A 14,267-nucleotide genomic window follows, 5' to 3' on the forward strand; every position below is an offset into this window, starting at 1 on the left:
CCCATGTAAATAGTTTTGCATATGTGATCGATTGAATGAGAATGAGAATGCGTGTTTGTGTGTTTGTCTAATAGGAGATAAAGAAGCAGATATTGAAGGGGTATTAGCATATACTTATATTTATTGTCTGTCTGTGTGGGTGGGCGGATGTGCCTTGCTGTCATCTGTAAGTTCTTAGGTTGACCATTATGTAACTATTGCCTGGGCAATAGTTTTCTGCTTTTAGAGACTGTGCTGATAGAATCTGATTAGAAAAAGGGAAGGTAGTTGTCCTCTTTTTTTGCAGTATGTCTGTTACACTTTTCTAAAATCCAGAAATACGACCAATAGCCACAGGCTTAAGGTAAACCCATTTTGCTCATTTACAGCTCTATATTCTACATTTCTTGGACACTGCTACATTTATAGTTCAACACAATCCTCATCTATGTTATACTGGACCTCGGGGCCACCCTTTTGTCAGAAACAAGCTGGTTTTGTTCTTCAAGTTTAAGCAAACTTTCTTCTAAATGGTTTGCTGCCCAGAGAAGGTTTGAGCAGCTAGTTATTGGGACAGAGACATTATATTACAAAATAGCATATGTTCAGTACTCTGTGGGATTTGCACTGAACTATTATTATACATTTGCACAGACCTGCCTATTCTGATTTTGAAACAAAGTCGTCCTCCTAAACTTTAAACAAAGCTAAGGAGGACGTTTTTTACTCCCTCAACCAGCTCCATTCACATTTCCTGTAGTCTAAAAGACACAGTGCATACTTCCAGCTTCTATGCTGAGCAGTTATTGGCTGGTTTTGCTTTATTCTACTCCTAAACATTTCTGTTGGGCTTGGGTTGTCAATTTAGAGGGCAGGTGATAGGGGTGGGCGATATATACGATATACAATAGAAACGATATAAATTTGGCCAACGATAGAGATTTTGACTATACCGCTCTATCGCGATAGCGCATGTTGATGATGTCGTTAAGCTGCGCCTGTTTTGGTCAAAAGCATCGCAGCGGCTACAACCATTATAATCTGCAAATTATGCCGGGCGACAGTCATAGCAAAGAGATGAAGCACTTTTGAAATATGGGGAAAGCCAAAAACTGCGCTTCCTCCACTTCCATAACATTGATTCATTAATGCTGAATTCTCTCGCAGCTGCTCTATTTCCATGTTGTTGCAGTATATTAATAACTAACCTCGTATTGTGGATGAATAATCTCAGTTGTTCTCCTGACTGAAGTTTGGCCCGTGTATAGCATCCTGCTATGCGATTGTCCCTAAAAACATTTTTTAAACAAATTTCTGCACGCCCAAATCGTTTCGAGGTCAGTAAGCACAACCAGAATTCATACATAAGGCACACTCTCGATTTTTGAGAAAATTAAAGGATTTTAAGTGTGCCTTATAGTGTGGAAAATACGTTATACAGAAGAAAAGAATATATCGTGATATATATCGTTACAGCACATGCTTCAAATTATATCGCGATATGAATTTTAGGCCATATCGCCCAGCCCTAGTAGGCGATTAAATGCAGTACTTCATTTTCTTGATCAGAAAGTTCTTATAGTGCCCAGATGTGTATTTTTGCCTCTGTGCTGATTTTGAGATGCTTTACTTAAACTCGGGCCTGGGCTGTAATCACAGGTACCGGAATTTGTCCGTTAACATTTGACCAAAATATTCCATGCTAACTGAAAATTATTACAGGTGACTACCTGCTTGAGCTGGTCATTATTATTATTACCAGCATTGTGTAAAGCTGCCATTGAGGCAAACAGTGTTTGCTTTCAGGATATTACAAATGACAGCCACTTGGTCACCAAATGTCTCATAACTTCTGTGTGTAAATTATCATTGGATTGTTGTAGAGAAAAAAGTAAGCATTAGGTCTTAAGTAAAGCTGATAGTTTATAGTTTATAAATATATTAACACAATAGCATAGTTATTTTATAGAATGCAAAATCTCATCATTAGTAATATTTAAAATATTATGTATTTGCTCTGAGAAAGCAATTGGTGACAGTGGGGAAGAAGAACTCACTTAAAGTGTAAAGTGCCAGTGCAGACACTGACGTGGTACAGTGATGCTGCACAGGGGTTTACTGCTCGCAGGGTGGAAAAGTCTCCGCACAATGGGACAAAAGAAACGTGTGATATGCTTTTAACAAAGCCCAGGTTATTACCAGAGGTGGAAATTAGCTATGCTTTTTCAGTTATTTATGGGTTTCCCATCATTGTACTTTGTTTTTGTTTTCTACGTTCTAAATATGGATGCCAGGTTTCATTTTGCAAAATATCAAGTTTAGAAAATATGAATTGTTGACCAAAAAAACATTTGACAAATAGGAAATATTTTATCCTGAGATAAAATGATCATACAGAACATTTTAAATAAACCCACTGTGTGGCTAGTGAGAATTTAGATATGTGGTAAATAATGAAAGTTACCAGAGACTTAATTCCACTGTTGTTCATGATTTGTAGTGATTGTGTAAAAATGAATTGATTAGTCATGACTTGGAGGAAGTGTGCACCTCCTTGAATGTTATTTTGTTTCTCACTGGCAAACCATTTAAGGGTAGAGGTCAGAGGGGCAAAGGTACAGACATTGTGTACTTAAGTAGAAGTACAGATACCAGTGTTAAAAAATAAAACTTCAGTAACGTTGAAGTACTGGTTCAATTTCTTACTCTAGTAAAAGTGAAAACGTTTCAGCTTTGAAGTGTACTCTGAAGTAAGAAAGTAAAAAGTAGCTCTTTGGATGATGTTTCTACTAGCTGTTAGCAAAGCTAACTGAACCTTGTACTATGTTAATGTAATAATAAAATAATATAAGTAGATGGGAATACAAACTTTATATTAGCCTGAATATTTATTAGAATCAAAATTCTAATAAATATTCTCATCTTGAATTTGTTAAGCAGAACATGAGCAGAGAAAAAGAAGGGAAATAAAAAATCGCTGTTTTCTGTTGCTTACATTAAACAGGAAATGAGTAGGGAGGAGGTTAAAGTGGGATTCAGCAAATGGGGGATGTTGAAATGGCTCAGCATAGGGAAGAATCATAACTCTTAATGTACAGGCTGTTATCAGCTGTTCTAAACCCATCACAGTACAGAAAACTAAGCTGTTTATCCTGCACTAACCTGCAGAGGACTTTCATGCAACCTTTAAATGAAACAGTGACACTTGTTTTGCAGCATCTCTCACAATGTGAAAAAAACATATTGTCACATGTACAGGCCCAGTACTTGATTTAAAAACACGAGGACTTACATGTAAGCTTTAAATTTCCAATTTGTCAAATGCAACGGAGCAGTCTCTACTTTTATATCTAACCTCTTAGCTCTCTTTCTTTTCTCTCCCTGTGAAATACAGCAGCTGGACCTTTAGCTAGCAACACACTGTGAGATAAACTGCACACAAACAGCTTGTTTTTTATCTGATTTTTGTTCAGCTAATAGAAACGTTGAATTTGGAGTTACCTGCCACAACATTTTACTTTCAAATGCGTTAAAACAAAAGTAACAAGTCTATTCAATTTTATTTATGCAGCAGCAAATCACAACAGTTGTTTCAAGGCACTTTACATTGTAAGGTTGACTGTACAATAATACTGTTTTGAAACTGTAAGGAGTGGAAAGTCCCACATATCAAAATTGGTATGGCCTGGATCTGGCCCACACAATGTGCTTACACATGGCCCACTTACCAAAAAGAATGACGGCCCTTTGGTGGCCCAGATTTGGTTTGCCAGAGGTGGCCCACACATGGGCCAGCACAAGGCCAGTTGCAGACATACTGGTGGTCCTGTGCTGGCCCGTCTGTGGCCACCAAAGGGCTGTCATTCTTTGCGGTATGTGGGCCATGTGTAAGTTGTGTGCAGCCACGGGCCAGTTGTAGACACACTGCTGGCCGTGTGCTGGCCCAGAACAGTTTCAGCTCTGGCCCCAGATGTCAGCCTAATGTGTACCTTAATCAAGCCATGTAATAACAATATATGCCGGAACATAATAGTGCAAAAGTAACATGACGAAACTCTGCTCAGACAGTGAATGGACGGACTCTTATACAATGCTTTCCTAGTCTCCCGGATTGCTCAAATGCTCTATACAGCATGCCACATTCACCCAATCCCACACTTTCTCTAAACTGAGTGCTTCCTAATTACATTCATACACATTCACACTCTTGACATGCAGACTGGAGGAGTCAGGGATCGAACCACTAAGCTTGCGATCACAAGGTGACCTGCTCTCCTTCCTGAGCTACCCACTGGCAAGGATGAGTAAACCGTCACTAGGTTTTGGATAAAGTGTAACCTATCAAACCTGCATTTGAAACGTTGGCTACCATAGCAGTATAGTATTGCAACATCGCATTTGGGTCTTCTAGCTAAAATAGGAAAATAGGAAAATAAATAGTGCCATCATTGCCAGACCTGGCCCACATCTGGTTGACATACACCCTGCCATGACAGCAGTCAGTCAGAAGTGCCAGCTTGATGCCAGATCACGGCCAGACCTGTTTTCCATGGGCCTGGCCACATAAACCAAACTGCAATCGAGCCAGATATTGCATGCCATCACATAGACAGTGCCATCTATGCCAGGCCTGGCCCATATCTGGATGACATACGTCTTGTCATGCCAGAAGTCAGCCAGCAGTGCCAGCTTGATACCAGATCCGGGCCAGACCTCCTTGCTATGTGGGGTGTAGATATTTGTTTAAAATGTAGGATGTAAAAGTAAAAATCTGTCAGAAAAAAAACCTACTTATTTGCATTTCAGCCACATGCTAATAAAACATAGTTTCGCAAGCTAGAAGAGTTAATCTTTCAAATCACACATTTTTGCTCTAGTTTTTCTGTTATAGGACATTTGGTATGCCAAAGGTGTAAATATTACACCCTAACCAGATCTACAAGGCGGCTATGGGAGACATTAGCTAGTGGTATTAACTGCAGCGAAATCAGATATTTATTTTTTTTAATCCATGTTAATACGTCTATTTAAAATAAGTCTGACACACATCAATAATCAATATCAGAACAAGTTGAAAATATTTTTTATTCATTTTATTCAGTAATGTTTACTGTAAGCTCAGTCTCTGGATATCAATTGAATATGAAAGACCTACAATATATGAAGCATTGTTGACAACAGCTTAAAAATAATTTAAAAAGAGAAAGTGGGTGTGAATTGCAACTTGGAGCAGACGTTTAGTTTAGTCTGACTTAGTCTTCAGTGCTTTTTTTTCCACCTCTGGGATAGTTTGTAATTAAAAGTTAGCCTGCTTAATTATCTTCATTTGGAGGATCTGAATGAAAGACTGTTTCACCACATTCATTGCGGGTACAGTCGTTCCCAGTAGTTATTGTGCTAGTTTATTATCAGTATTTGCATTAGAAAAATGGAAAGAGTCAGGGGATAACACTTCTTCAGACTCTCTCTCTCTTTCTCTGTCTGTCCTCCTCTGCTCTGCCTCTTCTGTTTGTCTGCATTCTGTTTCAGCCTCATTACACTTGTTTTTTTCCCCCCACTGCTCACCTCCCTCCCTCTCTTTCCTGTGGCACTAGATCCTTTATGGTTTGACTGAATCATCTTAAACATACATGCATGTAATATATGTGAGTTAAAAACATATATATCAGCAAATAATGGATGTATGTTTTTGTTTGCGTTGGTAACATAATTATTTGTTTGATGTTCTGTATTAGTGCATGTTTAGAGTTGTAGGCTAACACTATGCTAACAGGGTGAACAGGTCCAGTTGAGCAAAAGAAATCAGTTTAACCTTGTTTTTGTGTGTGTGTGTGTGTGTGTGTGTGTGTGTGTGTGTGTGTGTGTGTGTGTGTGTGTGTGTGTGTGTGTGTGTGTGTGTGTGTGTGTGTGTGTGTGTTTTATAGGGCATTGAATATAAAATCAGCTAATAATTCTAACTATCTTAGAATGCAATGGCTAGGAATCACTGTAGTCCTGCCTTCACAAAGTTTGGGTTGTACTGTTCTTGACTACAGTTCCCCTTCCATTCTGTAGGGCGTCACTGTGGAGCTCCTGTGTGGTATTGCCACTCTTGGCTCTCACGTGGATGTCAGCTGTCCTGGCCATCACCGACCGGCGTTCTGCGCTCTTCCAGATCCTTTTTGCTGTGTTTGATTCACTGGAAGGCTTTGTCATTGTCATGGTTCACTGCATCCTTCGCAGAGAGGTATATTATAGGAACGCTACCCTATTGTTTTGTTTGTAGTTGTGCGTCCTGTCTAGTACTTCCAGCTGAGATTCTTTGCTGACTACTACCACTGTAGTGGGTGATGTGTTGATTTAATATGTTGAGCTACAGCAAGCTACCATATTATACAATTCTGGATGTCATCTCAGTCAGGTGTGGTGATACTTTCCAAGTCCACTAGGGTCTGCTTGAGTCTCATTGACTTAAATTTTCCCATTGGATAGTGAACATTTAAGAGATGTGACCATGCTAGCCCCGAAAGATGAATTTAGATTATTTAACAAGACATGGACTCATAAATGTTGGTTTCGACTCATTTAGAGTAAAGCGTCATTCGCTTTTATACAAACGTACGTATGAAATGTGTAAAAAATTATCCCTTTCATAATAAAAGCAGGTAAGTTATATTGTCATTTCTCACAAAATGAAAAACCTGTAAGGCATCTCTCATGGAGAGTTTATCAAAGAGTGTTTGATAGCTGAAATGTGACAAACTGTATGATGTATACTTTATTATCTGGGAATCCTAAACTGACCCCACTTAAGCCAATGTGGAGTCAGATCCTCTCGAGCCTGTCGTCTTTATTCATTAAAAGCCTCTACACAGTACTGTATATGTTTAAAAGACGAAAGTTTTAGGCAGGTGAGAAAAAATGATGTTATCAAACAATGCTTTCAAAAATAGAAGTGTTAATCATTTGATTTCATCAATCAAGAAAATGCAGTGAGTGAACAAGAGAGAAATATAAATCAAATTGATATTTGGGGTGACTTCTTCTAGGCACACTTGCACACAGTTTTTGAAGGAACTCAGCTGGTGGTTCTTCCAAACATCTTGGAGAACTAAGCACAGATGTTCTGTGGATGCAGGCTTCCTCACTTCCTTCTGTCTCTTCATGTAATCCCAGACACACTCCATGATCTTGAGATCACGGCTCTGTCTGCCGTACCATTGCTTCCAGTACTTCTTGTTCTTCTTTATGCTGAAGATAGTTCTTAATGACTTTGGCTGTGTGTTTGGTGTCGTCGTCCTGCTGCAGAATACATTTGGAGCCAATAAACAATCATTTATATTTCTGAAAGCATTCTTTGTTTACAGCATTTTTTTTCCACACCTCCCTAAAACTTTCGCACAGGACTGCATGTCCTATTACTCTGTCTGTATTAAGATCGTGATCTATGCCCTGATGATTTGCCTCAGGTTCAGGAGGCAGTGAAGTGTCGTGTGGTGGACCGACAGGAAGACACCAATGGAGATTCAGGAGGTTCATTTCAGAATGGCCATGCTCAGCTAATGGTATGAAGAGCTAAAATTTGGAGAAATTTGATATGATGTGAGAGAATATTTAAAATAACTAACTCTATGGAATAATAAAGCACAAAAAGGGGTACGCACTTTTTGCTCCATTCTTGAAATTTTGACTTCTAAACAGCTTGAAAAGGTTCAAGACCTGTGTCCTCCAAATTCTGATCTTCTCATCTCAGAGCACGAGAGAACTAAAGCATATGTTTAATTTTATGGAAAATATACATATATTTTTTTTCTTAAATTCTGATCTTGAAAATATTTATAAAAACCCCTCAAGATAACTAACCTAATAGAAATTTATTAAAAATAATGAAGTCAAAGCATTGTTTAGGAAATGGCATCGTGTTAGAATCATGATTAGAATAAAACAATTTAGGAAGAGGTCAGAGTGACTTACAAGAAGAAATTCTACAAAACCCAAAGCTCTTTCTCTTCAGCTTGTATCCAAATAAAAAAAATATAATAAAACTGATTATTAATGAATCTAAGTTTTGTTGATTAGTCTTCATTTTCTCAATGTTTATCTGCCTTTGCTTTAAAAATATACCATCACATTGACTTGATAGCTAAAAGTTAGTGTGCATGTGCCCTGAGCAGGTATTCCATTGATTGATGCAGGCTGGACCATTTCCCTGGTGTCTTTTCCCCATTTCCTGTCTTCACTGCAGTCGCCAAATAAAGGCTTAAAATCCCCCCATATGATATTTTTCCCACGTCTCCACACTTAATCTAATATTTATTGTTTTCTGTCCTCAGACTGACTTTGAGAAAGATGTGGATATGGCTTGCAGATCAGGTAAGCTCCAGGTTGAGCGTGTTTGAGTTTGTGTGTTTGCATTTGATTTGACTTTGGGAACTGTTTCTCAGATGCTACAGATGTCTCTTGTGCCTCCTTCTCTGTATTTTGACTGCGTCAAATTCCTCGTTGTTGTTGGAACAGATGTGAGCCGTGTTCCCTCTCATTTTTGCGCTTGTGCCGTACAGTCAACATCACAGCAGCCTCCCTACGCCAAGGAGCTGTTTTGACAAGAGATGCAGCACATCACTGCTGCGTAACTCCGTTTATCCCAGGCTGATGGGAGTGGGATGAATGTGTGCTGAGCAGTTATATGCAGATAAATATGGCTGTCTGAGCCTCTCCTACACTGATGCTGTGTAATTAAGTCCCTCCCAACAGCGCTGCATCAGATACTGGTTGATGCTCTAAAATCCACTGGGAGTGAAAATCTGATTACCTCTTGAGACAAGATATCAAGAAAAGTGTCTGGAAGAGAAAAGCTATTCAGAAGCAGACAGGCTCAAGCAAGGGAAGACAGAAAAGAGCAGAGAGAAATGAGAGATGTTTAATGTTTGTCAAGAGGGAGCAGGAATGGCAGAAAACGATCAGGGGATGTTTAGTACGGAGCATTGTCTGATGTTGTTCAGCAGCCTCGACCTGGTGCAGGATATGTTTGCTGCCATATGCCAAATGCTGTTATTGTGAAAAAGCTTGGGCCACAAGGTCATGCCGTACCCAGCTGAATGTTACGTTACTCATGTCAAAACTGGTTACAACCTTTTGCTGTAGGAAGCATTTTCCAATGAAAATCTAGTGAAGAAATTCCAGGACTTTACACCGGAAAGCGACACAGAGGTCTGGAGGTTTTTTGTGCACTAAAGCAATACCTTTTAGAAGACGAGCATATTGATAGAACTGCAAGCACTTGTATGTCCTCATGTGGAGAAAAAATACTATACTGTGTGGCTTTGTTTGACTTTCTTCACTCCAGTTCTCTCGCTCTAGGATTTCTGGATGTGTTTAGCAGGTATTCAATGTAGTAATGATGGCAAAACTGAAGTCATAGGCCAAGACTTTATGTAGACAGGCAACACAGGTATTTTTGACAAGTCATCAACAGTACTCGATCCCCTTCTGCTCCAGTCTGCACGCCATATGTCCGATGCATCCGTTGGAGTATGAATGTGTACAAATGTTAGATAGAAGAGTATAGAAAAATGTTGTTTGAATGGCTGTGTAAAGCACTTTGAGTGCTCATGGAGTTTAAAAGCTCTATGTAAGAACCAGTCCATTTACAAGTCACTGTAGCATTATTCTTTCTTTTGTCTTTAGTGTCATCCACAATTGAAAAAATCCCATCACTCTTAGTTTGGAAGTTTATTAGTTGCTAACCTTGTCCTTCCATCTTGTATTTTTCCTACCAGCTAGGGGGCTGGCCGGGATATGATTTTCTGCTTCCCCAGAGAGAATCTGTCAGCACTGGAGGTTTTTTTTCTTTGTTTTGTTTTTTCTCTTTGCTCTGGTTACCCACTGTGATCACAACCTGCAGCAGTTAGAGATCAGGTTAAGGTGCTCAACCAGAGCAAGGTGTGTTGCTCTGAAATGCAGTCCAGCAGTAAAATAAGAGACTCATCCAGGATTGTATTGGTTGTCAGACGTAGAGGGAAGAATCTTATAATTTCAGTGATTTAATAATTGATTTATAAAATCTCCTTGTTTCACACAGTGCAAAAGTAATGTGTTTATTACTTACACACATTCCGCTGCTGGTTTCTTCCCGAGATTCCCAGGTGGAGAAATTGCATCTCACACAGCTTTTCTCTCTTTCTGGTCTCTTTAGGCACCATGAAGCGCTCATCCCTCCAGGGGGAGGAGAAGGCCTCCTCTGGGACCCTCACTCTTCAAAAAGGTTCTAATTTTAACACCATGCCGGCCAGCATGGCCAAGGTTCACCTCCAGAATGTGGCCGACTATACGAGCCACACTTTGACGATGCGGAGGGAGAAAGGCGCCACAAAAGGAATCAGTACCGAGCTGCCGGGTGCCAAATCCATCTACATCTGCGATGGCGAACTCTTCAAGCAGCTGGATGGAGATCTGCCTCGAGGGAACGGTGAAGGCAGCAGCTCTGAGGGGGCTGGCAAAGGCCCGGGATATGTCATTCTACCGACAAACAACACGGGCACCCTGAAACTGTCCAAGGGGAAAGAGGAGCAGGCAGCCAAGTATAACATCAGCATTGAGCAGCTGCCTCAGACCAGGCTTATCCACCTGGCTAACCCTGTCAGTGGAGAGCCAGTGCCTGGCTTTGGGCTGAAAAGCCTGCCTGCTGACCAGGTCAGTGTGTCATGCTCTGACAGAGACTCACCTGCGCACAACCTGCAGAATATGCCCAGAGACTCCAAGGTGGCCAACAACATGTGTGACGGAGGAGAGTCTGGAAATTCTGGAGTGGTGTCCAAGAGTGAGACTGTCTCCACACTGTCCATGAGCTCGCTGGAGGTAAGACGGAAAAACCTCTTAATGTATTGAATTATCAGCCTCATACTTCATATTTAACATAATACATGCATGCTGAGTTGTGTTTTGTGCTTATCATAAATTCTCAAATGAACAACCAGATGTAGGCTGTATCGGAGACTGGCATTTTATTATGATTATTTGGTGAATGCTCACATATTTGAGTGAGTTTCCTAATCTGCTAATATGATTTGGTATTGATAGTTTCGATAATATGAATTTAACAATCGAACAATTTTGCTATTTCCTCAGTAAAAGTAGAATTCTGTGTATTCCCATCAGAATAACAACAGACAAACCACTCTCTTCTTTTCAAGCAAAGCATTTGCCATCTTGTCTACCACTGCTAGGTTTCTGTCAATACAACTCTGCAAGGCCTTCGAGTTCTGTAGCTCATACACAAAAATCCCTTTCTTTTCTGGAAGGGTTGTAATGTGAAACAGCCCCAGGACATGGGGACTTTTTGTAAACAGTTGTAGAGAAAGAACATAAAAACACATTTGGAATGAATTATTGAGAGTGCTTCTCAAACAGCAGGGTGGTGGGTACATGACTTTGTTGTTGCTTTGATGGGTTTAGTGATGTGGAAATGGACATCATGCAGAATTTATCATGTGTGATAATATAATTCACAAGTCTCAATGTTCTTTTACTGCCTGTTTGAGAATTTAGGGTTGCATCACTGTGGTGAATGTCACTTTCATTTTTATCACATCGATTTATTATAACTTTCTCACTAAAGGGCTATCAAACTCTAAAGGTGCTGTAGCTTTTTCCTATTAGCGAATGACGCCAAACATTCTGACTGCTACACTACTGTGTTATTTTGCATGGTCTGCAGCCATTCATATAGAAAAATTGGGAAACCAGTGACATTTTTTGTATTTGCTTTCTGGAATCATTTACGTGGCATGGTGCGTGCCACATGTGGTGATGTATGACCACTACAGCATCAGTGATGCTCGAGTGGTCGAGTTAGGAGGATCGCCTAGGGGCAAAAAAGAAAGAGTTTGAATTTAAAGAAAAACTTGGCTGCAGCAAAACTTGTTTGTATACGTTGTTGTCTATAGTTCAGGTTTCAGGCTGGTAGTTTTTGCTTTATCTTTTTTTGAGACGAAGCTAAAACTCAGACAGTACATTCTCCCAAAATTTAAACAAAGGGATCCTCATCCACCTAAGAAAGGAGGTCAGAAGGCTCTCTGGATTCCAGCTCTTCAGTAAAATGTGTTGCTGACAAACAGAAGAGGAACACTGGTCTGTGTAGTCCTTCAGCTGCATCTCACAATCCAACAGAAAACAAGTTGTCCTTTTCCCTGAGCTTCACCACTTCAGCTTCAATGAAATTGGGCTGTGTAGTTTTTGTGTAATTTTGCTTGCAAACAGATGGCCAGCATTGATTCTTCTTGTCTTGGTGGACTAATAAAAAACAACATTAATTAGGTCTCCACAGAGATGCACCATCCCACATATTTGTCAGTGCCATTATAATCTCCAATTCACATCACAAGAAGTATCTCAACATTTTGTCACCCGTGTGATGGCGGCATCTTTGAAAAGGTTAGTTTTCATAGAGCTCCTACTGCAGACAGAAGTGGCGGGATAAGATCGCCACAGAGCAGTCAGGCTTCTGCTTGCTGGTGTCTTTTCACTTGGGGGGTAAAACACACTTCTATAATTTGGTGCGAGACGGCAGCTGCCACGGCAACCAGGCAGCCTGAAGGTCAGGTCTTCCTTTACCACTCTGTGACTGAGGACCGAAAGGTCATTCGGTCACAATCTGTTTACTGCAAACTTGTGCCAGCAGGATCAAAATGACCAGCAGCAAACCTCGTTTCCTCCCTCATGACTCACTGCTCTTCTCTGAGTCCCAGAGACGCCCTTTACTAACTACCTAATGTCCACATACGCAGTAAAAACTGCCGAGAAACACTTGCTACTCAAAAAACACACAATATCAAGACACATCTTTAATCTCTCTGTCTCATCTCCCTCCAGAGACGAAAATCACGCTATGCAGAGCTTGACTTTGAGGTAATTTTTAGTCTCTTTGATTCCTACAGAGCTGTTTAGACTTCAAAGCACAACATTTTTGCATACATTTATTTTTAAAATAGGAGTGATGGTCACCTGTGCTGTTTACTTTGTACATAACGTGCAATGTCCCTGTGTAGAAAATAATGCACACCCGGAAACGCCACCAGGACATGTTTCAGGACCTGAACAGGAAGATTCACAGTGCAGACAAGGATAGAGAATCTCCACCTGTTGACGCCAAAGCTGCCAAAAGATGGAGTGTGTCCTCTGCCAGCAGCGACAAGACCAACATGAGTGTAAAGAGTTTAAATTTATTCTGTTCTGCCCCTTCCCTCCCTAATATCTAATGTTCCCCTTTCCTTCTATAATTAGCAAAAATTACCACACTTGCTTGTTGATTTGTAAGTGCAGCCGTTTTCAAAATTGTCATTTTTTTCTATTGCAGTGTGCTATTAATTTTCCCAAAGGAGCCACATGAGAAACTGGGAGGGACACTCCAATAAGCTTAAAAAGAGGTCAAATGATTAATGTGCTGTACTGAATTCTGTATTGGTTTCTCATGTGGAAGGACCCTTGGGAAAATTCACTGCGCACCCCTGTTACAGTGTTAACTTATGCATAGGCATTATTTGTGTATGGCCATATAATCTCCAACTACAAACCGAACCGGATACACATAATATTGCCCAATTCAGATACTTCGGAGATACATATATATGTCGTACACTGTGTGAACGACGTGCTTAATTGTGTTGTGCATGAGTTTAAACTAATGAGTGCAGCAATTAGTTCACTTGACAAAAAATGACACAGGATTTGACACTAATTGTCTTCTTACCTGTGGAATTTGCAATTTGTTGAGTCTCTGACTGCATATACCAAGGACTTATGCAGTAAAGACAATTTATCAACAATAACATGAAATTATAACACCAAAGGTTGCACCGAGCTACCTAGATAGAAGCATTTCAATGAATCCTTCTTCTACTAGCTGAAAATTCTTTGGTGTTTTCTCTGTTTTTGCTGCTTGGCCAAGGCAGCTGCTAAGGAAGAGACATGTTCCTGTTTTTAAGTATACCATTTATGCTCATAAAAGTTGTAGATGTCCATGCGAACAAAATACTGAATTTTAGTATGTATGCAATTTTAGATGCAGCATCTCTTTCCAAGCAGTCAGTTTCATATGTAAATATTTGTGACAGAAATAGAAGTATAAAATTGAAATTGATGCTATGAAACTGAAATGGAGGTACCACATCAAAGTTCTGGTAGTAAATGTAGCTTATATATAGATTCTGAAAATAACAAAAAAAAATATGTAGAATGGTGGTGCAGGATCTGCGTGCAACCAGGGCAACCCCCACCTCCCTCCATACTAATGCCAAGATGTGAAACATTTA

The 14,267-nt window shown here is 40.0% G+C and overlaps 1 protein-coding gene across 1 annotated transcript in view; it reads left to right on the top strand.

The window, feature by feature from the left end:
- LOC308406217 (adhesion G protein-coupled receptor B1-like) overlaps window positions 1-14,267 on the top strand; it is a 213,550-nt gene that overhangs the window by 191,442 nt on the left and 7,841 nt on the right. Inside the window, exons 28-33 of the mRNA XM_080897088.1 lie at window positions 6,034-6,205; window positions 7,428-7,523; window positions 8,292-8,331; window positions 10,154-10,815; window positions 12,829-12,864; window positions 13,005-13,163. Of these exons, the coding sequence (XP_080753214.1) occupies window positions 6,034-6,205; window positions 7,428-7,523; window positions 8,292-8,331; window positions 10,154-10,815; window positions 12,829-12,864; window positions 13,005-13,163 (1,165 nt within the window). The remainder of the gene's footprint in view (window positions 1-6,033; window positions 6,206-7,427; window positions 7,524-8,291; window positions 8,332-10,153; window positions 10,816-12,828; window positions 12,865-13,004; window positions 13,164-14,267) is intronic.

The sequence above is a fragment of the Rhamphochromis sp. 'chilingali' genome, assembly GCF_963969265.1.
Source record: "Rhamphochromis sp. 'chilingali' genome assembly, chromosome: 11".
Taxonomy (NCBI): domain Eukaryota; kingdom Metazoa; phylum Chordata; class Actinopteri; order Cichliformes; family Cichlidae; genus Rhamphochromis; species Rhamphochromis sp. 'chilingali'.